At 44.3% G+C, this 25,852-nt stretch overlaps 1 protein-coding gene across 1 annotated transcript; it reads left to right on the top strand.

The window, feature by feature from the left end:
* The first annotated feature begins 1,032 nt into the window (after nucleotides 1–1,032).
* On the top strand, nucleotides 1,033–24,281 carry NTMT2 (N-terminal Xaa-Pro-Lys N-methyltransferase 2). The gene is given in 3 exon segments (XM_050963429.1): nucleotides 1,033–1,230; nucleotides 10,371–10,545; nucleotides 23,946–24,281. Coding segments are annotated over 3 exon segments (585 nt in total). The 5' UTR covers nucleotides 1,033–1,076; the 3' UTR covers nucleotides 24,202–24,281.
* Nucleotides 24,282–25,852: the final 1,571 nt, after the last annotated feature.

Below are 25,852 nucleotides of genomic sequence, written 5' to 3'. Positions count from 1 at the left end.
GTGTTTTCTACATTTTCAAATATATTGATTTCAATTACAACACAGAATACAAAGTGTACAGTACTCACTTTATATTGTTTTTATTACAAATATTTGCACTGTAAAAATGATAAAATAGTATTTTTCAGTTCACCTCATACAAGTACAGTAGTGCAACTCCCTTCATTTTTGTGTATTTAAAATTTTCACCCTTCACTTTGTGTTAACTCCATTCATTTATTTTTTAATTAACTTGGGCACTGTAGCAAGAGCCTGATTCTCTTCTCACTTGCACTGATTTTCCACTAGTTTAACTCCAAGTGGAATTACTCTTGATTTACACTAGTGTAGCTGAGAAGATATATTATAGTGGCACCTAGAAGACCCAATTGAGATCAGGGCCCCATTATACAAGATGCTGTATATACACATAGTTAGACAGCCCTTGCAGTCTAAATAAACAAGAAGGGAAATGGCAGCACAGGAAGTGACTAGCCCAAGGTCACACAGTGGTAGAGCTGGGATTAGAACCCATATTTCCTTATGCCATCCGATGACACTGTCCACTAGACCACACTGCCTCTCCAGAGTCAGCTGCACTCTACTCACTTTGTGCCTTGCCAGGAAGAACTGACTTCTCAGGGGGATGAATAGCAAACATGGCTTGAAGGTGACCCGGTGCCTGAAAAATAAAAATCACCCTCCGATATGCCAAAGAGAGGGAGGGAGCCACTGCACAACAGCCATGGTCCTTTGAAGTAGAAGCTAAAGAGATTTTAAAAACTAATCAAATTAGAGTGATCCCTCTGGGAGCACATATACTTTTACCCTGGCTATGCAATATCCCGGTTTGGGCTTTAGGAACTTTCCAGCAGCTGCTAGTTTAGGAGGGTGACGCTGGAGAGATTATTCTGAGCAAATGCTAAGAGCCAGCACTTCTCCCCGTTCCATTCCCAAACACTCCCCCTCCCTCCAATATAGAATGACAGAGGACTGCACCGGTTTAAATGACACTCTCAGCCTCTTGGAAAGCACAGGTCCCACTCAGAGCACAATCCAAGCAATTGCCTCTCCTCACCCCATAAACCATCATCACCATGGATGGTAAGGGAGCCCATTTAGCCTTTAAGTCACGCTGGCGCAAGACGGATGAGGAACTCTGTTGACATAGCATGTCTTTTATCTTGCACAAGGCCATACAAACTGATTTCTTTCAGAGTTACCTCTACCTGCAGGAGCGGCTTCCCCTTGGTGAGTTATCTGTGTGTGTCTATCTGTGAACAGTGCCTAATGCATTGTGCGAGCTGCCAGAATACAAATAAATTGATAATAATGATAAATAGCTCTGTGAAGCACTCGCACAGACAATAAGGTGCTATACAAGCCAGTCTGTTCTATCCTTCAGCTACCACTGACCTGGCATCACAGTTTATTATATCTTGGTGCCACAATGGTAAGCACCACAGAAATAGGTGAACTGCCAGATGAGATCTACTTTGCTTGCAGATGTGGTTAATGCTATTTTTTTCTCAGTCACAGTTAAAATAAAAAATGTGTTGGGCGTTTAAGGATGAAAAGCGGCATTGTGTGTGAGTGTGAAAGAGAGAGAGAGAGAGAAACTGGAGCAGACACGCTTTGCTTTCTGGCTGTCAAATGTCCATATTTGTTATCTTTCCAGATGTCCATATCTTTGATCCAAGTCTTGCTTTGCAGGGTGGAAAGGTGCTTGTAAAACAATGCTCTCCCACAATTCACCCAATCCAATTATTTATTTGGTTTCAAAGTACTTTTGGAAGGAAGGGTTAATTTATGGCCAGATTTCAACAGGAGCTGCTGAATGCCAAGTGCTGAGTCACTTTAGGAAATAGTGCTGAAGTAGGAAGATCTGAGCGCTACTGAAATGTCTGGCCCTGAATATGTAAGTTTTAGGATGTCCTACTTCAATTCCCAAAAGCCACAATTGTCCTGATGACAATCAGAAAGAAGCCTGGGTTTGGCTTAGGGCTGTATTATTTTAAGATGGTCACTTTGTCAGCTGCATACTGAAAGCTACGCTGAAGTTAGAATCACATCAGTTAGAGATGGACAGAACCTTTTAGGTGACATCTTGTTTATCTTATCGGCAGCACATTCATTCTTGAGGGCTTCCTCCACATTCATAGGCAACAGATCACCTTCGCTGAACATGTGCACCTGCCTTTGACACCAGTAAGAATTCTGTTAGAGATCAAGGCATTTATAGGCCTCTTATAGAGTGGAGGCAGTTTTGTGTTTTGCACTATTTCTATAGAGCTGCTAAAAAGACAAACAAAATGTGCAACCATCTGAAGCGTCCCATAGAAGATAAATTCTCTTCACCCTAGTCATTCTGATAGGATGAGAGAGAACAGGTAAGAACGTTGTGGGGATCTCAATAAAAAAGAAAGAAAGATTTTCTTAGTTATAAGTTCTGAAGTCCATTATAATGTTAGTTCTTCCCTTTGTTCTGAAATTAAGTGCAAGATATTAAAAACTCAGCCAAATCTGACAGTTTAGTTGTCCAAAATAACTATTAATAGACTCTTAGATTTTAAGGCCTCAAGATATCATTATATCATCTAATTTGAGTTCCTGTATAGCACAGGCCACAGGGTTTCACACAGTGATTCCTGCATCAAGCCCATAACTTCAACAACATATATTTTAGAAGAGCATCTTCTTTATTTAAGGATGTCAAGTGATGGGAAAATCCACCAAGTCCCTAGGTAAGTTGTTCCAATTATTAATTACCCTTGCTCTTTAAAAAAATTATGCCTTGTTTCCAGTATTGTGTCTAGTGTCTAGCTTCAATGTCCAGCTGTCAAGTTGGTTATCCCTTTGTCTGCTAGGCTGAAAAGCCCTCTGCCATCAGGTATCTTCTTCCCAGAAATATACCTGCAGACTGACCAAATCACCTCTTAGTTATGCTAAATAGATGGAGCTCCTTTCGTTTCTCACTGTAAAGCAGATTTTCTAGTCCCAGAATCATTCTTGCAGCTCTTTTCTAACCCCTTTCCAATTTGTCAATTTACTGTCAGTTTGTCCAATTATCAACTCTTTCTGCTGTGTCTCTCAGCAGGGAGATGTGTGGTGGGCTGGGAAGCACCCTAATCTCACCCTAATGTTACATGTGAGCTGAGCATATTCGGTATCTAGCCCATTTACAAGAAATCAACATATCATTTTTACAGCCCAAAATGGCACTTTTCTCTTTATATAAACACATTATGGGAGTGAATTTAGGCCCCAATTTAACAATGCACTTAAGTGAGTGTATAACGTTAAGCACATGGGCAGACTCATGGACTTCAGTGGAACTGTTCAGATACTTACATTTATGAAAATACTTATGTGTTTTGCTGGATCTGGGCCTTAGTGCTGAGCATAGGTGCTGGAAATAGGGGTGCTGGGGGTGCTACAGCACACCCTGGCTTGAAGTGGTTTCCATCATATACAGAGTTTAAAGTTTTGTTCAATGACTCAGTACTCCCATTATACAAATTGCTCCAGTACCCCCTGGTGCTGAGGAAGTGAGATCTACTGCAAACAAAACAAAATGCTGTCAGTTTGTAGGGCTAAATATTCTGGACCTCAGGTCTGTATGTAAAATTGGTTCTTTGGGGATGAATTTCACCTTTGGACAAAACAGGGCTTAAGTGGCCCCTCGTCTTGTGCCAGCCTGCTATGCAGGGGTGAAATTCACCCTGGGTTCTCGAATGTGTGTTTAAAACTGATGCACCAAGCATTGGCCACATGGTGCATTTTAAAGCAGAAGCTCAGCTGAATGGACACAGCTGAACTGGTTCAGTGTCTCACAGAAATTGGTTGGAGTCACAAAGACAGGCTCACAAATGCAAACTTCTGTTCCCATTAGGCAATTTTAGATGAGTGAACCCACAGCTAAGAAATACAAGATATTATGTCTGAGAGCAGGAATGCCTCCAACATCCTTACTAGGTGCTACCATTTCTTTGATCGGAAAAAGGACCATTCAGAAGCTTGGGAAAGAAAATCCTAAATTGATACCCAAGAAAAAATAGGAGTGACAATTTGGACTTTGCAGAGGCAAAGGGTTTAGGTAAACATTCATTGGTCTAGCTCACGGGCTTGAATTCACCTCTTGGCCACCACTTTGCATCCAGACTATGTTGATAGTGACTACAAATCATTAACATCTGATTGTTCAGCGACCTTTACGAAATTAATTTCTGATCTCGGTCTGCTTTCTAGTGCGTACCTCATAACCATCATTGCTTGGAATCCTTGTCAGCAGCTTCAACTTGGAGACCAAAAATGTACAGAAAAATGCTGCTTCACTTGAAACATTTCTCACATCCCAAAAGTAGCTACTAGGAAAGCTATTTACCTCTGAAAGCTCTACACATGAAAAACAGCTACAACTCTTCACATCTCTGAGGCTAAGAGGCCTGGGATCCTGGCCTGGATGCTGGATCCCATTTTACCACTACACTGCAGTGAAACGTTGGATCAATAAATATGCTTCCTCATTCACTTCTAATCAATTGCTCCATAGCAATCAGCCTGATCAAATTGTAGGTTATGTCCTTCCCTACATGCACAGAAGGGGAGGACTTACATGAAAGGAGCTGTGGTTAGTCTGATCATCATCAAAGCTTGTCACTCCAAAACTGCACCCAAGACCTTGTATTGTCCTTTTATCTGGAATAGTTCCTTGGGAGTATAGGATATTGACAAGGGATATCACATCAGGGAGTGTTCAAATGTTTGCCTAGGCTCTCCACATTCACGTTTGGGGTCATTCCTCACTTCCACTTGGTCATATTGTCACCACTCTTTGCCCCTCTACTCTTGCTTGATTTAGCATACACCAGCGTTTTTGTTCTAAATCAGTGCTTGGGTTCTGAAAGAACCAGTTCTCCAGGGTTACTGGCATTTCCTAACATGCAATCTTCCATGGTGGTTTTTCGGGGGTAAGGGATTTTCAAAGGCAAAACTCTTCCTGGAATTCAGCCTCTTGGGTGGGGGAATGTGTCCACACAGTGGATGTCTTGGATCATGCACCTGTTTTTGTCTCTCCCTTTTACTGAAGGCATCCCATCTCACTGATGGCAGTGGAATCCCAGTGAGGCAGTATACAACAGTGTAGGTGCTGGTTTCAAGCTCCCTGTGACAATCATACAAGACTGATTTCCATTTCAATTCTGAGAGCATGACTCAAGCGTAACCATTCCGGGCACAGTACTCCACAGCTGGGTAACACAGGGCATGACTGGCTGCTCAGAGTGTTTTGGGATCCTGTTTGTGTTGGCCAATTTCTGGAGTGCACAATTCCTGGAGCTGACTTTTTTCAGCTTCATGTGCTCTTTGAATTTCAGCATTCTGTCCAATGTGACCACAAGGTACACCAGATATTCAGAGTGCTCAAGGATTGTATTATCTCATGATATCTGGAATTTTGCTTGGCCTGGTGGTGTTTCAGGTGGAAGGTGCATACTTGTGTCTTGCTAGGCTTGGCATTCAGGAACCAAGTGCAATAGTATTTTCCAGGTACACTCAGGGAGTCAGTTAAAATGCGCTCAGTGTCATCAAATCTTTCCATCTAGGAAGTGATGCAAAGATCATCTGCCTGAATGAATCTTTGCATGTCAGGGAATTCTGGTTGGTTATTTGGGCGGACATTAAACAGCAAGGGTGATAGCACTGAACCTTGGGGCAATCCATTCCATTGAGCTAGCCATCAACTTTTCTGACCATCCATTTTGACAAAGAAATGTCAATTTTTGTGCAGGGAAGAGGTGACCAGGACCATCTGGCTCTTCTTGCCAATTTCAACAGCAGTGCATGATGGTTTACAGTGTGATATGCAGTTGACAGATCAACAAATACAGCCTCTGTAATTTTGCAGGTTTGGAGCCATTTTCAATGTATTGAGTTAGATTTGCAACTTGGCCAAGGCATAAATATCCTGGTCGGAAACAGGCCTGGGCATCAGCTAGTTGCTCTTCCTCTATGAGCACTATTCTAACCATTATCATCATCTGCTCATATAGTTTGTAGGTTGAGCAGAGTAAGGATATTGGGCAATAACTCTTTGCTTGGTTAGGGTCCTATTGTGGTTTGAGTAGTGTAACCCCTTTGACCTGTTTCTACAGCCTGGGTGTCTGCATTAACGCTTGCATGGAGACAAAGAAGTGAAACAGCCACTTCTGTGCTCTTGTCCCAAAGTGTAGCAATGATTCATTAGCTATATCATCGAGACTAGCTGCCTTTCCACTTTTCAGGGTTTTCATGGCTGTGGTTAAGTCCTCTGTGTTGAGCTGCTCATTTTGTTGTCTGAGGAGTTAGCAAAGTTTCTGCTTGATTTGTTTGCTTTGTGGGCTAGTTTATCAGTTGGAATGAGTTGGTGTGCAGCTTGGTTGGGAGAGATGCTCTTGGTTGGGAGCAATGCTCTTTGGTTGTTGTGCATCGTGGTCCAGCTTGTGAATGGTGGCCCATTCTTTTTTTTGCAATTGTTTCAATCAGCTCCCTTCAGTGGTTGTGCTGCTCATTTCCAATCTCTCTCATAGGCTAACTGGATTCTTCACTGAATGGATCCAGGTCAAAAAATTCTGAATCTCTCTTATATTGTTGGCTTGCCTGTTCTGAAAGCCCAAGTGTATGTAATGTCCAACATCCCCTAGGGATGTACTTGTGGGCACTCTTTCACATCGGGGAGACAAGTTCGCCATAGTGAACATAGTGCTCAGTTCAAAGGTGAAGCCTTCCCAGGAAGCTTTTCTGAAGTAGAATCTTGGCAGGTACTTTGTTTACCTGGGTTGCACTGCAGCCTCTAATCTCACTTGCGCTGGTCTATTATTGCCATAATGTCCCTTCTTAAGTTGCTGGCATTTTCAGAGGTCACAAAAGCTAGATCGGGATTGTATCCCTTGTTCCATCCAGTGCTTTTGAAGGCACATTTGTCCTTGAAGTTGTAGTGCAAGGTCAACTTGTTGGTTGCTGTCCCCTCTTCAACTTCTTCCCCTTTGGGGAATCCCCAGATGGTTTTGTGACTGTTGAAATTGCCTGTGACAAGACATGGTTTTACAGCAGTGGAAGGTCAGTTGGCCATGCAAACTGTTCACGTGCTGGTTTGTAAACAGAAATTGCTTCCATGATAAGTGCTGTTGTACCATGGTGCTTCACAGCAGTGTTTTTCCACCAGTCTTTTGTCATGTAAAGTATTGTACTGCCATAAATATAGCTTTTGATGTTCACAGCTATATGCATGCCAGGAGTGTTTGGTGCAGTTGCCTTGCCGTGTGTCAGTTGCAGACACATAACATCGGTTTTCATGCCAGATAGCATGTCAGTCTTCTTCGCAGAGAATCCCTCCACATCGAAATGGACAATTTTTAGTGCCATCTTTGGCTGAGAAGTTTATGTCGACATCTACGTCTGCCTCTTCTATTGTGGTCTCAGCGGGCATTGCTAGATTTGGTGTCTCATGTTTAGCTGCAATGGGTGTCACAATATGAGTGTATCTGATGCAACCTCTGGTTGGCTTGATGAGTGGGCAAAAACATGAACTGCACCCCTCTGGGAGGTAGTGCCAGTGGAGAGGGGAAGCTAGAAAGTAATGTGTAGCTAGGGGTCCGTGAGAAATTCAGGGCCAGACTCCAAAGATCTAAGATCCTGAGCAGCGTGTCACTCTCATGTGATCTCTTTCATTAGGGTCACACTTTAAGTGTTACTGCTCTGAATAACAGTAATATGTGCTGCCCCTTTCACACAAACCCCTGCCCTGAAGCACAAGCTGCATGTTCATTCCTCTCCTTTCCATCCATCAGGAGAATGTGAAACTCTATCTCTTGACAAGCCCAATAAAATTGTTCTAGAAATCATCAATGGAATCTCTTACATGAGATCTTGTAAAGCCAACATCCTGGGCCTCAGTTACACTAGCCTCATCAACAGTGGCTGCAGTATACAGATAAAGGGGATACAGGGGTAGGAGGGAAAAAGTCCCTGGAGGAACAGACAATAGCCAGTGGATCCTTCTATTTCCCAGAGTCTGACAATCATCATGGTCAAGATTTGCAGGGGACCAGCTGCCACTCCTTTGTTTTTTTCTTCCTTTAGTGAAATGTTTCTTTGGAGTATGGAAAATAACCAGTGGAATGTGTCAAACCCGGGTTTGACCCTTGCTGGGCTCAGCACTCACTTGTGGTATAAATTTCTCAGGCATAACATAAATGTGTAATGGATTAAAGCTTTAATAGTATCTGCTCAGCAGTCGGCTTAAGCAGGTGATGACAAGGGGGCTGGTAATGTTGCTTTTGTTGGATAAAGGATATCCCTGGCATGCTATGTATACGTAACCCAATAGCACTATTTTGCTCAGAGTGGTCTTTGGTGGTAATTATTCCCTATTTTACTTCCTTTGCCCCTCCCTCATTTGCCTCCAGGATGTCATTCTGGTGCTCAGGATGGGCAAGCACACACTTATTCTCCACTGAGCTCCTTGCCTTCAGTAAACACAGTCCATGCCCATTCATGGATTCTGGCCTACTCTGGTCTTCCACAATGCAGTCTCACTCACCTGTTCAGAGCCCAGGCAATAATTACAGTCAATGACTCCTTAGAAATGTAAAAGTGCAGTACCTCGAAGACAAAGTCGTAACAGTCGCAAGCTACATAAACTTCATTCCTTTCCCGTCATTTTATTTATTTAGTCTACAGGGAGGTCTGTTTACATTGTGGCCGAAGGTACCTAACAGATGGACATTTGGTACTTGCTCACTTCCAGTGCTGCACATGTATTGGAGATGCATGACCTACGGTAGGACTGGCCACTTTCTGCAAGCTGCTCACGAGTACTTGTTGCAAATCCACACCAGCATTAGCTACATCCCTACCTCCTTGTTACTTGCTATTCACAGGCAGTCATATGATTGGGTCTTCATTCACAGGAATGTTCGGGAACAGCTCTTTTTCATACAAGGAAAAGCTACATTATCCGCCTTCAAAGCCCGCCTCAAAACTCTCCTCTGCATTAATGCCTACAAACCAACAACAACTTGACAACACTTAGGCAGAGGCCACTGTCTCGCATGCTGACCAATGTTGTCTCATTATTTCCTTATACTTCCTATCTGTCTGTATCTATCTGTCTTTTGTCTTTTACTTAGATTGTAAGCACCTACAAATACTCGAAAAGGGTAAGTACGAAAAACCCAGAACATTTAGGACAGATCTCAGTTAATGAAAGAAAAAGGGAAAAGTATCAAATATCAAGTTGAGAATTTATATTTCTTAGACAGCTGTGAATCTACTATTCCTGGTCACCAGCAGACCATGTGATAGTAATACAGAGCCCAAACATTTAAAAACTAAACAATGAAAATAGAAACTCCAAACTCTGGCACCTATTGTGTCACCCTCATCAATTACACATCCCTTCTCCTTTTTGATCTGTGGTAGATAGACTCATAGACTCATAGGTGAAGATTTAGGGACTGATGCTCTACCACCTTGCACCGTATATAGTCATTTAGGACTGGACCTTGCAATTAACTCCACTGGTGCCAGGCAGGAAAAAAATATTACAGAAAGTCATAGAATTCTTCATTCAGTCACACTGGTGGGACCATTTTACTCCTGCTTGGCACACACTTTGCACACTTATAATCAACGACACAAGGTGCTGGGCTTTGGACTGTACAAACCAATTAGGCTCATCTCGGGATACCTGTACACTGCAATCAGAGGTGTGACTGCACATGTGTAGCCATACCAGAGCTAGCTTTGATCGAAACAGTTCAAATAACAATAGAAGTAAAACTGCAGCAGCACAGGTTGTATAATCCTGGGTACATACTTGAGCAGCTGGCTCATACTGCTGGGACTTCTATGCTATTGTTATTCAAGCTAGCTAGATCAAAGCTAGCTCAGGTAGGTCCATGTGTGTGCAGTCATCCTTTTGACTGTGGTGTGGACATACCCATAGTCGAAGACTGTTAATACAACCCACGGCTTTGCTGTGTAGCAAACAGCTTCTATGGCTCTAATTTGTATGAGTATTTGCTCTCAAGTCTGAAATCTACGATTTTGAGTTAACATGGAGCCGTCTGGGAAGGTAGGGATGTATTTACACAAATGGGGCCTGACCTTGGAAGGTGCTGAGCGGCCTCAGTTCCCATTGACTTTAATGTGAGTTGATGGATCTCAGCACCTTGCCGGAGCCAGTCCAGAATTAATCATCCTTTTTAATTAGTCAGAGAATTTTGCAAATTCTTGGTTTATTCCCACATTCAAAGACCTTATGCATGCACACGTGCACACACACAATCCAATAAGACACCCAATCAGATCATAGAGTATCCCATTATAAATAATACACTTTCTGTTTGCAGTGAAACTTTATGTTTTAACGAGTGAAGTGATCAATGGCGAGATGCAGTTCTATGCCAGAGCCAAACATTTCTATCGGAAAGTGCCAGCGACAGAAGAGGGCATGATGGGAGATTACATTGAGCTGTCCAATATGGACATTGAATCCTCCAGGGAATTTCTTAGGAAGTTTATTGGGGTAAGTCGTCCACTCCCATCTTCAGCAAGAAGCAGGGTTTGTGTCATAATTCACATGCATCTTGCCCAGTCCTTCTTCAATTCTTAGATCCTGATCCTGCAAAACACACCATGCAGGTGGACCCAAGCATTTGCACAGAACCCCAGAGTTCCATGGAGGTTAAGGGGTTGATCTATTTGTAGGATTGGGGCCATACGTAGGCAAAATTCTCACTGGCTTCAGTGGGAGTAAATGCTACAAGGTCAGACCTCATTTGTTCAGTGAAGTAGGACATGATACACCAAATCAGACTAATACTCCAGCTAGCCCATTACCCTCCCTCTCTTGGAGCCTGTTTCTAAATGTTTCTGAAGAAGTTGAGATACTCCATGTGATAGGCTGGGCCTTTTTAGGGCCAGGACTTTTTCAGAGACCCTTCCATCTTAAAAAGCCTTTCCAATTACAGGGGCACTCACTGTCTGAGTCAATCCAAAGAGTCTCTCCAGCATGGGGCATGGGCTATCTGCAGGTTTAAACTAGTGTAAATGGTGGATTCTCTAACTTGAGGTCTTTAAACCATGATTTGAGGACTTTGTAACTCAGCCAGAAGTTAGGGGTCTGTTACAGGAGTGGGTGCATGAAGTTCTGTGGCCTTCAATGTGCAGGAGGCCAGACTAGATGATCATGATAGACTCATAGACTTTAGGGTCAGAAGGGACCAACATGATCATCTAGTCTGACCTTCTGCACAAAGCAGGCCACAGAACCCTACCCATCCACTTCTATAACAAACCCCTAACCTATGTCCGAGTTATTGAAGTCTTCAAATTGTGGTTTGAAGACCTCAAGCTGCAGAGAATCCACCAGCAAGTGACCCATGCCCCACGCTGCAGAGGAAGCTGAAAAACCTCCAGGGCCTCTGCCAATCTGCCCTGGAGGAAAATTCCTTCTTGACCCCAAATATGGCGATCAGCTAAACCCTGAGCATGTGGGCAAGACTCACCAGCCAGCACTCAGGAAAGAATTCTCTGCAGTAACTCAGATCCCATCCCATCCAACATCCCATTACAGACCACTGGGCATACTTATCTGCTGTTAATCAAAGATCAGTTGCCAAAATTAAGCTATCCCATCATACCATCCCTTCTATAAACTTATCAAGCTTAGTCTTAAAGCCAGATATGTCTTTTGCCCCCACTACTCCCCTTGGAAGGCTGTTCCAGAACTTCACTCCTCTAATGGTTAGAAACCTTCATCTAATTTCAAGTCTAAACTTCCTAGTGTCCAGTTTATACCCATTTGTTCTTGTGTCTACATTGGTACTAAGCTTAAATAATTCCTCTCCCTCCCTAATATTAATCCCTCTGATATATTTATAACGAGCAAGCATATCCCCCCTCAGCCATCTTTTGGCTAGGCTAAACAAGCCAAGCTCTTTGAGTCTCCTTTCGTAAGGCAGGTTTTCCATTCCTCGGATCATCCTAGTAGCCCGTCTCTGAACCTGTTCCAGTTTGAATTCATCCTTCTTAAACATGGGAGACCAGAACTGCTCACAGTATTCCAGATGAGGTCTCACCAGTGCCTTATATAATGGTACTAACACCTCCTGTCTTTGCTGGAAATACCTCACCCGATGCATCCTAAAACTGCATTAGCTTTTTTAACAGCCATATCACATTGGTGGCTCATAGTCATCCTGTGATCAACCAATACTCCAAGGTCCTTCTCCTCCTCTGTTGCTTCCAACTGATGTGTCCCCAATGTATATCTAAAATTCTTATTATTAATCCCTAAGTACATGACCTTGCACTTTTCACTATTAAATTTCATCCTATTACGGTTACTCCAGTTTACAAGGTCATCCAGATCTTCCTGTATGATATCCTGGTCCTTCTCTGTGTTAGCAATACCCCCCAGCTTTGTGTCATCCGCAAACTTCATTAGCACATTCCCGCTTTTTGTGCCAAGGTCAGTAATAAAAAGGTTAAATAAGATTGGTCCCCAAACTGATCCTTGAGGAACTCCACTAGTAACCTCCTTGCAGTCTGACAGATCACCCTAGTCCTTTCTGACCTTAAAGTCTATGAGGCTATAGGCGTCTGGCTTGCCAATGAAGGTTAAGTATAGTTAGACCCCAGGTCAGGGCTTTTCTCCAACCCCTCCCTGTTGTAGTGGGCTTTACCTGGTCTGGAGGGCCCTTGCATGTGACAGAGGTTTGCAGGCCATCTTCCTCCTAGTAGCTCTGTTGCAAGCATTACTGCCTCTGAGGCCCAGCCACCTTCCTCTGGTTACCTCCCTTTCCAGTGACAGACTCTCCCTTTTAAGTTCATTTCCTACACATGGCACAGGCTTTGCAGGTGCACCTATTTAGTACTGGTTGAGCCCAGAGGAGCTTGTTAGTGGTTTCCTGATTGGGACCGGGGTGTGCCGCATCCCACCCCCTATTAGGCAAACATAGAATAAGATGCCCATAAAGAATTTTTTTTCCTAACCTCAGTCACTTAGGGACAGATTTTTAAAGATATGTAGGTGCCTAAAGATGCAGATGGGTGTCCAGAGAGATTTTCCAAAGCGCTTCTCTGGGGATGTGTTCATTGTCTACACTAATGTCTTAAATGTTTGTGCAACCTGCTAAGCTTTCGGCCTCAGTGATATCTTGGGGCAATGAGTTCCATCAGTTAGGCTTTCTATAAAAAAGTATGTTCCTTTATCAGGTTTAAATATATTGGGATGGAAAGTGGTGGTAGTTTAACAACACAGAACAATACTACATAGCAATGTAGGGCAGGAAGTGAGAGAATATTGTATCTAATAGAAACTACTGGGGGAATATGTCAGTGCAATAGAATTGCCTGAACTGGTAAATCTGTATTAGTACTCATAATTATTAATTATTAGTAGTAGTACAATAGCACCTAGAGGTCCCAAAACAAATCAGGACCTGTACAAACACACAATAGTCCCTACCCTAGAGAGGCAAAGGAAGCAATTTGCCTAAGGTCACAGATGAAATCAGTACCAGAACCAGGAATCAAACCCAAGTCTCCTGAGTCCCATACCACTAGCCAATCCACTAGACCACAGTACACTTATATCATTAGAGGTGCTTGCTTCATATTAAATAAATGTCTAACCAATGGTCATAAAATTGCAATCAAGAGCAGCAAAATAATTTTTCATTTCAGTCTTCTCATGCTGGGTAGTGTTGCAGTGGTTTTGTTCTAGCTCTGATCAGCATATAATCTGATGACTAACAATGACTTTACTCCTTTGTACTTTAAAGTTCTTTTCTGCTTTGCACTGAAGGTAGCATCATACTTTGTCTGAGAGGCTGTGCGCTCCAATTTACTGCTTACAGACCTGGGAGCCAAGAACCCCTGCATTTAAACTTCAGCTGTGCCAGCGACTTGCTGTATAACCTCCCTAGGCCAAATTCTTCCTTTTGCTACACCCTAGGTCAATGGTTTTCAATCTGTGGTCCATGGACCCCTGAGGGTCTGAAGACTATGGGTATGTCTAAACTACAAAATTAAGTTAAATTTATAGAAGTTGATTTTTTAGGAACAGATTTTATACAGTCAATTGTGTGTGTCCCTACTAAGCGCATTAAGTCGGTGGTGTGTGTCCATAGTACCATGGTTAGTGTCGACTTTGGGAGCGTTGCACTATGGGTAGCTATCCCACAGTTCCCGCAGTCTCTGCTGCCTATTGGAATTCTGGGTTGAGCTCCCAATGCCTGATGGGGCAAAAACACTGTTGCGGGTGCTTTTGGGTACATGTCGTCAGTCGCCCCTTCCTCCGTGAAAGCAATGGCAAACAATTGTTTCGTGCCTTTTTTCTGTGTGGGTGCCATACTGCTTTCAGCAGATGGTGCAGTAGGACTGCTAACAGTCGTCATCCAACCACTGCTTCTGCTGCAACTCTGCTCTCCTGGTGCCATGAATCCACCTCACAGGTTCTCTCGTCGTTCTTTATAAATATGTATTCTCATGGCATCTCATCATCATCCACCACTTCTGCTGCAACTCTGCTCTCCTGCTCTTGTCTCGATAGCGAATTTCTCCAGGTTGTCTGTCATGGGCTCCCGGGAACATGTGTTCTTCATCGGGAAATGTGCGCTATGCTAACCGTCATCATCCACCACTTCCGCTGCAACTCTGCTCTCTTGCTCTCATGCAGACGTCACACCATGGCAAGCATGGAGCCCACTCAGCTCACCACTGCTGTTGTGAGCATTGTAAACACCTCACGCATTATCCTGCAGTATGTGCAGAGCCTGCAAAAGCAGGTGAGATGGCAATGACAGCACGATCACGATAGTGATGAGGACATGCATACAGACTTCTCTCAAAGCACAGGCCCTGGCAGTTTGGACATCATGGTGGTAATGGGGCAGGATCATGCCGTGGAACAGCAATTCTGGGCTGGGAAACAAGCACAGACTGGTGGAACCACATAGTGTTGCAGACCTAGGATGATTCTGAGTGGCTGTAAAACTTTTGCATGAGTAAGGGCACTTTCATGGAACTTTGACTTGCTTTCTCCTGCCCTGAAGCACAAGAATACCAAGATGAGTTGAATTACCATTGGGGATATTGAAATACCTATAGTTATCCTTGGAGCCCCAACCTACCCCTTAATGCCATGGCTGATGAAGCCATACACAGGCACCCTGGACAGTAGTAAGGAGCAGTTCAGCGCTAATCCCTTCGTTAGGGAGGAGTACAGAAATTGATTTTAAGAGCCCTTTAAGGCCTGGTCTACACTATGATTTTAGGTCGAATTTAGCAGCATTACCTCAATTTAAGCCTGGACCTGTTCACATGACAAAGCCCTCCTTTTCTACTTAAAGGGCTCTTTAAATCAATTTCTTTATTCCATCTCTGACGAGGGGATTAGCGCTGAAATTGGCCTTGCCGGGTCGAATTTGGGGTATTGTGGACACAACTCGATGGTATTGGCCTCCGGGAGCTATCCCAGAGTGCTCCATTGTGACTGCTCTGGACTGCACTCTCAACTCAGATGCACTGGCCAGGTAGACAGGAAAAGGCCCACAAACTTTTAAATCTCATTTCCTATTTGGCCAGCATGGCAAGGTGCAGGTGAGTGCAGATCTCATCAGCAGAGGTAACCATGATGGAGTCCCAGGATAGCAAAAAAGCTCCAGCACAGACTAAACAGGAGGTATGGGATCTGCTCGCTCTATGGCGAGATGAATCTGTGCTAGCTGAACTCCGTTCCAGTAAACAAAATGCCAAAACACTAGTCTCAAAGGGCATGAAGGACAGAGGCCATAACAGAGATGCAAAGCAGTGCCACGTGAAAATTAAGGCGCTAAGGCAAGCCTACTAAAAAACCAGAGAGGCAAACGGCCACTCCGGATCAGAGCCCCGAACATGCTGCTTCTATGATGAGCTGCATAGCATGTTAGGGGGTGCAGCCACCACTACCCTAGCCCTGTGCTTTGACTCTCTCAGTGGAGAATCACGCAACATGGAAGCGGGTTTTAGGGATGAGGAAGATGATAGCTCACAGCAAGAAAGCGGAGAAACCGGTTTCCCCAACAGCCAAGATATGTTTTTCACCCTGGACCCACCCAAGGCGTGCTCCCGGACCCTGAAGGCGGAGAAGGAACCTCTGGTGAGTGTGCCTTTGTAAATATTACACATGGTTTAAAAGCAAGCGTGTTTAATGATTGATTTGCCCTGGCATTCGTAGCCAGTACAGCTACTGGAAAAGTCTTAATGTTTCTAGGGATGGAGTGGAAATCCTCCAGGGACATCTCCATAAAGCTCTTCTGGATATACTCTCAAAGCCTTTGCAAAAGGTTTCTGGGGAGGGCAGCCTTATTCCATCTGCCATGGTAGGACACTTTACCACCCCAGGCCAGTAGCACGTAGTCTGGAATCATTGCATAACAAAGCATGGCAGCATATGGTCCAGGTGTTTGCTGGCATTCAAACAACATCCATTCTTTCTCGCTGTGTTATCCTCAGAGTGATATCATTCATGGTCACCTGGTTGAAATAGGATGCTTTTATTAAGGGGACATTCAGAGGTGCCCGTTCCTGCTTGGCTGTTTGGCTATGGCTGAACAGAAATGTTCCCCGCTGTTAGCCACGTGGTGGGGGGAGAGGAGAAACTTGAGTGATCTCTCACACCAAACCGGCAGGCCCTCAATACAAGAGGCAAAATGCAACCTTGTAACAAAAGCACATGTGCTGTGTAATGTGAACAGCAAGGTTTAATGTGAAAGAGTGTACCTATTCTCTAAAATGTGTCTTTTTAACTACCACTCTCCCTTTTCCTCCACCAGCTGCAAATGTTTCTCCTTTGCAGAGGCTAACGAAGATTAGAAGGCGAAAAAAATGCTCTCAGGATGAAATGTTCTCTGAGCTCCTGCTGCCCTCTCACACTGACAGAGCACAGCAGAATGCATGGAGGCAGACAATGTCAGAGTGCAGGAAAGCACAATATGAATGCGAGGAGAGGTGGTGGGCTGAAGAGAGTAAGTGGTGGGCTGAAGCTGATAGGTGGCGTCAGCTTGTTAACAGAAGGCAAGAGTCAATGCTCAGGCTGCTGGAAGATCAAACTCATATGCTTCCAACATATGGTTGAGCTGCAGGAAAGGCAGCAGGAGCACAGACCGCCACTACAGCCCCTGTGTAACCAACCACCCTCCTCCCCAAGTTCCATAGCCTCCTCACCCAGATGCCCAAGAACACAGTGGGAAGGGACTCCGGCTACCCAGCCACTCCACCCCAGAGGATTGCCCAAGCAACAGAAGGCTGGCCTTCAATAAGTTTTTAAGTTTAAAGTGCAGTGTGGCCTTATCCTTCCCTTCTCCCACACCCTACATGGTGCTTCCCTCCTCCCCACCCCCTTCCTGGGCTACCTTGGCTGTTATCCCCCTATTGTGTGAATTAATAAAGAATGCATGAATGTGAAGCAACAATCATTTTATTGCCTTTGCAAGCGGTGATTGAAGGGGGAAGGGGAGGGTGGCTAGCTTACAGGGAAGTAGAGTGAACCAAGGGGGAGTGGGTTCATCAAGGAGAAACAATCAGAACTTTCACACTGTAGCCCAGCCAGTCATGAAACTGGTTTTCAAAGCTTCTCTGATGCGCACCGTGCCCTTCTGTACTCTTCTAACCACCCTGGTGTCTGGCTGCGAGTAATCAGTGGCAAGACGATTTGTCTGAACCTCCCACCCCACCATAAACATCTCCCCCTTACTCTCAAAGATATTGTGGAGCGCACAGCAAGCAGTAATAACAATGGGAATATTGGTTTCTCTGAGGTCTATCTGAGTCAGTAAACTGCGCCAGTGAGCTTTTAAACATCAAATCAGAGAGAAATTCTGTGCATCAGGTATGATGATAGATACAAAATACCTAGAGACAGAATTTTTGTTTCTATTTTTAGTCAGGTCTCTCTGGCATACTGTCCTCACAGAACATGATGCAGAGATACCCTGAATGCCCAAGACCCAATAAGATGGAATCTTGCAGGGTTTGCTATTCTGATGTAGTTTATATGATCCCCTCTGCTTAGTTGATTATAGTCCTGAGGTTTATGTTCTTTTCAGATCTCTGCAAGTTGAATCGAAGGGCAGGTCTACACTACAGGGTTAAGTGGACTTAAATTACGCAACTCCAGCTACTTGAATAATGTAGCTGGAGTCAATGTAACTTAGGTTGACTTATTGCGGTGTCTACACTGCACTGGGTTGACAGGTCTCCCATCGACTTACCTTATGCTTTTTGTTCTGGTAGAATACCAGAGTTGACAGGAGAGCGATCAGTGATCGATTTAGCGGGTCTTCATTAGACCTGCTAAATTGACCCCCAGTAGATCGATTGCCACAGCATTGATCTATGGTAACTGTAGACATACCCATAGTCACATGCACTTATGTTCACTGGCTTTCTGTGGGATGGTCTTCACTGCAGAGTTAACTTGTGTTATCTACGTTCAAGTTACTCCTCTCAAGTTAGTCTAGCTGGAGTGAGAGTGGTCACACTGCAAAATAACACTCAAGCTGCTGTGTCCACACCGCTATTGTACTAAGTAGGACTCTTGCTAGGACTTCTGGGGACACATCCCATGGTTCTTTCTGCTGCACTAAGCTGAGTCCCACTATGAACTCTTTTCCAGTGTGGAGGTGAACTTGTATGTCCTATCTGGGCATACAAGGGGAATTTTGGGAAGGTATTGGAGGACTATCAGTAGGCCAGGAACGCCAGACATTAGTTCGGTTGAATTGCCAGAGTCTAGGTCAGCATGTTACAGTGGAATCCCCACTGACCCACTGGCAGAGCCCTGGGCTGGGACCCGGTGGAGTAGGGTGGGTCCGGTCCCCCTGCAGCTGCCCCACCCTTGGGATGATCACCTTCCCACCTTAGGCTGGATGACCTGCGTTTCCTTACTTCTCTGCCCTGCCCCAGGGTCAGAGCCCTGAGACTGCTAATTCCCCTGTTGAACATTGCATTTCTAGGTATAACATAATGAGGGGGTGTGGCCTCCCTCTGAGACTGATGGGGAGGGATGGCCACTAACCACTACGCAATGTTATTGGCTCATTTGTTGGATCTGAATGCCAAAGGATAGGGCATGGTCATTATTTTATTATCCAATGAATGCCAAATAGTTTGGCCTAACATTCAGCGTGTAGTGAATCCAACCCAAATACTCTCATGCTCCAATTCTCTGCCTTCTCTCTGTTACTCCTAGAGCTGATTCAAGTGTTGTCATCAGAATGTTTTTTTGACTAACAATGGCTTTTTGACCAAAATGATTTTTTTTTTTGGTGTGGAAAATTTTCTTTTGGGTTGAAGTTTTCCAGTTGTTAGATGACAAAATGGAAATTGAGTATTTTGCCATAAAAGTTTTCAGTTCTCAGTGAAGTTTTTGGTGTCTGAACACTGAAAATTTTTTTCAAAAAAAATTTTGATTAGTGAATTATTTCCCCTTTTTAATTTCATGTTTGTCAACAAATTTGCATTGCAAATTTGGTAAAAAAAATACAGATTTTATGTTTTTTAGTGGAAAAATATATATACACATTTTTTTTTACCAGCTCTAGTTCCTCCCTCCTCATCTGCAGCTTTCCCCTGAGACAGTAATGGAAAAGTTCCTGTGTTCTAATCCCTTCTCTGTCACTGCCCTTCTCTGCATTCTTTTCCACTCCTCCAAGCCTTGAGCAGTGATGCCATGAGCCTCTGCTATGGCTGCTTGTGGTGGGCTGTATAAACTCTGCACTAACAGAGAAGGGGCTTGGGAAGATATGTGCGCTAAGGTAACCCTGCCAGTCATGCATGGTAAGCAGGAAAACTTTAAAAGGAGGAAGCTGCACTCCACAAGGGGGAAGCCCTGAGAAGAGAGTGGCTGGAGTAGCTCCTGAAACAACAGGAAGAATCTTCACTCCAGAAATGCCCTCAGCTCCTCAAGGAGTCCAGAGAGCTTCAGGGACAAACTCTATAGGTAAAGACTAAGGTAGTTACCCAGGCACCTCTGAAGTAAGACGGTGCCTCCGTCCTGTCTGCTTTTCATTGATCTCAGAAGGGGCTTGTTTTGTGTTGAACCTGCACCTTTGCTTTCCCCCCACCCATCAACCAAGCAGGGCCCACAAGGACAGAACTCACTACAAGGGCTAAGAAGGTACGACTTGTACTGGAGTAACCCTATGGTGGTAACTGGACATGGCAAAAGTCCAGAGCCCCACTAGGGGAGATGCCCCAGAGAGACTCGTTTTACACTGCCATATCCCTAAGGAGCTTCATAAGCCCCTCATTCTGCTACTTGCCAGAGCTTTTGAATATGTACATCTCCTACAGGATAGCAGCTTAGGGGCCGAGATGGCCTGAGGGAACCAACCAGCAGAGTGCTTTCCATCCAAACACAGGGCTGGTCAAAAGTCTGTCTGGCAAAACTGTTTGACAATGGAAAATTGGGTTTTCAACTCAATTAAGTTTTATTTGCTAAAAAGTGTCTGCTCTCTGTGGAAAATTTAGATTTTTAATTAAAATACAGGGCAACCAAAATTCAGACGATTTCAGCAGAAAAGCAAAATATTTCAATATTTTGATTAAAAATGGATTGAAAAAAACTGCAGTGCCTCATGGGAACTATAGTTCAGGTGGTTCATGCTCACATTCTCCCCTGTAGGTGGGCCTTCCAGGTCAGACTACATCTTCTGTGATACACCACTTTCTCCCCTCTTGCTGAGGGATGCAGGTGCCTCATAGGAAGCTGCTGGCTATCGTGCATCATGGGAGATGAAGTCTGGCCAGACAACTCTGCCCAACAGAGACTGGGAGCATAAGGTACCCAAACTACAACTCCCATGAGGCAGTGTGGTACCATTTTCAATCGGAAGGTTTTGTTTTTTTGATATTGCACTGAAAAGCCAAAAATGAATAATAATAACTAATGTTCTTTGGCTAGTGAAGAATTCATGGGACAAGCATTCTCCACAGGCCAAGGACATTCTTAATTAGCCAAAGAACATTTGTGATGTTCATTTACATACTGTTCACTAGGTGCATCGACAATATCTAATAGTATGTAGATTAGTAGGTACATTTACAGAGGATGAGACAGTCCCCTTACAAGGAACTCTGGATAAGAGGCAGCCTAAGGAAGGAGTTTTGTGACCCTAACTTCTCTGATGTGAATTTCCATGTGGCCTACTAGCAAGTCCTTACAGGCTGGGGACTGACTGGTTAAGTGGCAGTTTGGCAGAATAGGGCCTGTGGATTACAGTGGATGAGAAGCTGGATATGAGTCAGCATAGAAGAAGGCTAACAGCATATTGGGCTGCATTAGTAGGAGCATTGCCAGGAGATTGAGGGAAGTGATTATTCCCTCTATTCAACACTGGTGAGGCCACATCTGGAGTATTGTGTCCAGTTTGGGCCCCCCACTACAAAAAGGATGTGGACAAATTGGAGAGAGTCCAGCAGAGGGCAACAAAAATGATTAGAGGGCTTGGGCACATGATTTATGAGGAGATGCTGAGGGAACTGGGCTTATTTAGTCTGCAGAAGAGAAGAGTGAGGGGATGGGATTTGATAGCAGCCTTCAATTACCTGAAAGGGGGTTCCAAAGAGGATGGAGTTAGGCTGTTCTCAGTGGTGGCAGATGACAGAACAAGGAACAGTGGTCTGAAGTTGCAGGGGGAGAGGTTTAGGTTGGATATTTGGAAACACTATTTCACTAGGAGGGTGGTGAAGCACTGGAATGGCTTGTCTAGAGAGGTGGTGGCATCTCCATCCTTTGAAGTTTTTAAGGCTCAGCTTGACAAAACCCTGGCTGGGATGATTTAGTTGGTGTTGGTCCTGCTTTGAGCAGTGGAGTTGGACTAGATGACCTCCTGAGGTCCCTTCCAACCCTAATCTTCTATGATTCTGTTAATGATTAGATCTGGTCTGATGAATGCATCAGTAAAAAGTTATGATAGAACTGGTTGGAAAACAGGGATTTTTCCTGTGGAAAATTTTGGGTTTACCCTGTGCAGGACCGAGACACATTTTTGCAAACAAGGTCAGATTAATCTTCAGAAATGGACAAAGCAGGACAAGTCGAGTGAGTGGCTGTGGGTGAGATCTTTCCAGGCCTCTGTGTTTATTCTACAGCTACTTCATGTAACTAGATGCACAGCCAGTATATTTATAGCCATGATGTAGTCCTTGGAACTGTCCTTTGACCTTAATAATCTGCTGAATTAATCACTGAAAGGGGGCCCAAGAAGTGATGATATACACGCCTCTGACATGATTTATTCTTAGTCTTGTTAGAGGAGGTTGTTTAATAAGCTGATAGAACCAAATCCTTCCTTGATGTATCTTTCTGGAAAGGTATGGAGTTACAGCAGGGATGACCTTGGCCCTTAGCTTTCATTTCAACACTGAGTTACATAGGAGAGGGGAGAAGGTGTTTACATTTGTCTCCAATGTGTTTTCTTTAAAGATAAATTAGCTTGGAGGAGTTCCAGTCTCACAGTTAATGCCTGCGCGCTGCTAAAATTCCCGTTTTACAGCAAAACAGTGTGTTCTTAAGAGCCCTTGTATAGCTAGAATAGAAGCTGCTGCTATAATTAAGCGAGAAATACATCTATTAGAAAAATCGTTTTTCAGCAGCTCATTGTTACTTTCTCATACACACACCTTTGGTGCTGAGATTGATCATGTCCAATCTCTGTACAGAGATGAGGTTTTTTAAAAAAATCTTCTGCAAAATCAATTTGTCCATTTTTGAATTCTGTGTATCGGGAGTGGTGGGATACATTTTCCCCATATGATTCAATCCTTTGGGTGGTCAGAACTAAACCAGGCCTGTATTGCTTTTGTTTAAGCACCGCATTTTTGCAGAGATTAAATGTATGCTTAAATCTACTGTTAAGGTTTAGCTGTCTTCAGAGGACCATGGGGTGGGTTAGTTTTGGTGGATGGTGGTGTGAATAGCTGAGAACTGAACTTGCAAGGACTTTATGAAATGGGTGAATGTTTTAGAAAGACTAAGGACTTGTGAAAACATTATGTTCACCATTGTGCCAGGCAAAAGACTCCCTGCTTTGTAGGAATGAGCACAGGTCTGGGATTTAGGCGGTCCCAAGTTCTAGTCTATTGTCAAGGAGGGACATGTCTCCCTCCAACATTTTACTATCCCATTGATGGACAAGGTGGGTGAGGTAATATATTTTATTGAACCATCTTCTGTTGGTGAAAAAGACAAGTTTTTGAGTTACACAGGACTCGAAAGCATGTCTCTTTCACCAGCAGAAGTTGGTCCAATAAAAGATATTACCTCATCCACCTTGCTTCTGTAATATCCTGGGACTAACACAGCTACAAATATCCTGTTGATGGTCATTTGTGGCCAATCTTGTCAGCTAACTTGATTCTTCCCAATTATGCCTGAACATGATAAAGTGCTATAATGTAGACAAGCCCCCACAGGGGAACTTGATAGAGTCATTGGAAGTTAAGAGTTTAGTACAAGATCCTGTCCCAGTGACCAAAACCAAAAAGGCATGCCATGAAGTTAATGACCAGTAAATGCAGGCCACCTGTGAAACTCCCTGCCACTGGGGATCACAGAGTTAATCATCTGGATAATTTTCTGTCTGGTAATGATATTTTTAGGTTTGCATGTTAAGTTTAGTCAGAGCTCATGCATTAGACTGTGAGCTGATTGCAGCAGGGGACAGGGGAGAATTTCCATCTGTGCTGATACTACCATCAAATTTTGTACAACACTGCAAAACTGACTATGTGCACAATGAGGCGTTTCCTCTTCAGTGTCAAGTATACAATTGTGATGGAGGCAAGAAAGTGGATTTGATGGACTAATGGTGTGATCCAGCGATCCTCCTGGTGGTGCTATTCCTGGCTTTTAAATGGTTTTCTTGTACTCCACCGGGTCCTGGGAAAGCTGGCACTGAGCGTGCCCTCGACTGTGGTTCTGGGATTGGACGGGTCACTAGGCATGTCCTCTTGCCAGTTTTCAAGAGTGTGGAACTGGTGGATATGCTGGAGAATTTTCTGGCTGAGGCCCAGAACTATTTACAGGGCAAGAAGGACAGAGTAAAGATGTACTATTGCTACAGTCTCCAGGAATTCACTCCAGCCCCCCAAAAATATGATGTCATCTGGATACAGTGGGTTTCAGGTTAGCTCACCATGAATTTATATATATAATGAACCATACATATATTGCATTAAAATATATGTTCAAAGAATGTTGAGGTTGCAGAGTCAGGTACTCAAAAGTTAGGAAATGCCTGAATTAAGGCTGCCTGGGCCTGGGCACTGGCAAAGGTGGGGCATTGAGAACACAGGAAATACAGTTTCCTTTTTTCAGTTCTAGTGCACTATAGCAGTCCCCAGCTGCCAGGAGGAGCAATTGCAGGAAAATACTGTTGCACCGCTGCAGCCCTGGAAAGGAGCATGCTTAGTCACTGGGTATGGCACATTGTAGTCTGGTCATCATGTTTATTATAGTAGTGCCTAAGGACCAAGCAAAATGGAGCTCCATTGTGCTAGGTGCTGTACAAACACAATGCATTAGATGGTTTCTGCCCTGAAGAACTTACAATCAAAATAGACCAGACAGACACAGGGTCAGGGAAGGGGTAGAACACTCCAGCAGAGTGAACAATGGGATGGTAGAAAATGTCATGTTAGTTCCACAACCCTTTTTTCTGTCTTCGGTGGGTGTGCTTAGGAGATGGATCAGCTGAATGGAAAGAGGAGGGAAAGGAAGAGGGAGTGAGGGGGACAGGTCGGGGAGGAGATGGCAAGAGGGTCTTTTTTGGAGTGAAGCTGAGTAGAAGAGACTGAGGCAGGAGGATCAACCAATTGGAGTAGGGCAGAGAAAGTCACAATGTTTTACAGTTTTGGCTGGAATGTCCAAAGGTCCCTGCTGTGGCTGCTTCTGTTCCTATAACAGGAGCTGCCTGAAGATGGAGTAGGCTCAGTGCAGATGGACTCTGCAGAGAATTTAGCTGCCAAATTTCATGTTCCCAGAGGTATTAGGCTAGGCCCTCCTCAAGTGCCCTCGCAAGCAAGGAAGGTGCCCTGCCTAGGCCTGACCTCAGTTTCCCTCCCAACTAGGTTGACCAGATGTCCCAGTTGTATAAGGACAGTCCCAATATTGGGGGCTTTCTCTTATATAGGCGCCTATTACCTCCCACTCCCTGTCCCAGTTTTTTCACACTTGATCTCTGGTCACTCTACTCCCAACACTCCTCTAATACTCTCTTGGGCTGAGAACACCCTTGTTATGGAGTAATTTATCATTATACATGTCTCAAAGGCATATAGCAAGTCCCATATCGTAACTCCAAATACCTCTGGCTCTACTGCCTTTTGTCACTCACTTCTCCCTCAGTCCCCAATGCAAATAACCACTCACCTTGGGGTTAGGGAAGGGCTCACACCCGATCTGGGTTCTTTCCTTGCTCTTTGTATGGGACTGAAACCACAGGGCCCTCTAGGCCTTCCTTCACCCCAGCACTCGCAGAGATTGGCAGGTAATGTCCCCACTACTGCTCTGCAGGCCCATGTCTTCCTTCAGCCTCTGTTCTCTCCCTCTTCCCTGCCCCTCCTTATACAGGACAATGGCCACAAGAGCACTCCTTGGGGCTCTGGAGTTCCCACCACCCAGGACCCCCTACTTCTAGCCTGTCTCCCTCTGCTCCCTGGCTCTGAAGCCTCCTTATATGTCTTCTGACCCCAGGTGCTACTCTGCCCTCTAGCCAGAGAACACCTATTTAGTCATAGGACTGAGGCCTTCTCCCTAAAGGGGCTTATGCTGTGGTGTGAA

The sequence above is a fragment of the Gopherus flavomarginatus genome, chromosome 7 (assembly GCF_025201925.1).
Source record: "Gopherus flavomarginatus isolate rGopFla2 chromosome 7, rGopFla2.mat.asm, whole genome shotgun sequence".
Taxonomy (NCBI): domain Eukaryota; kingdom Metazoa; phylum Chordata; order Testudines; family Testudinidae; genus Gopherus; species Gopherus flavomarginatus.
Note: the sequence above shows the minus strand (reverse complement) of the source record. Positions and strands in the feature narration are given on the sequence as shown.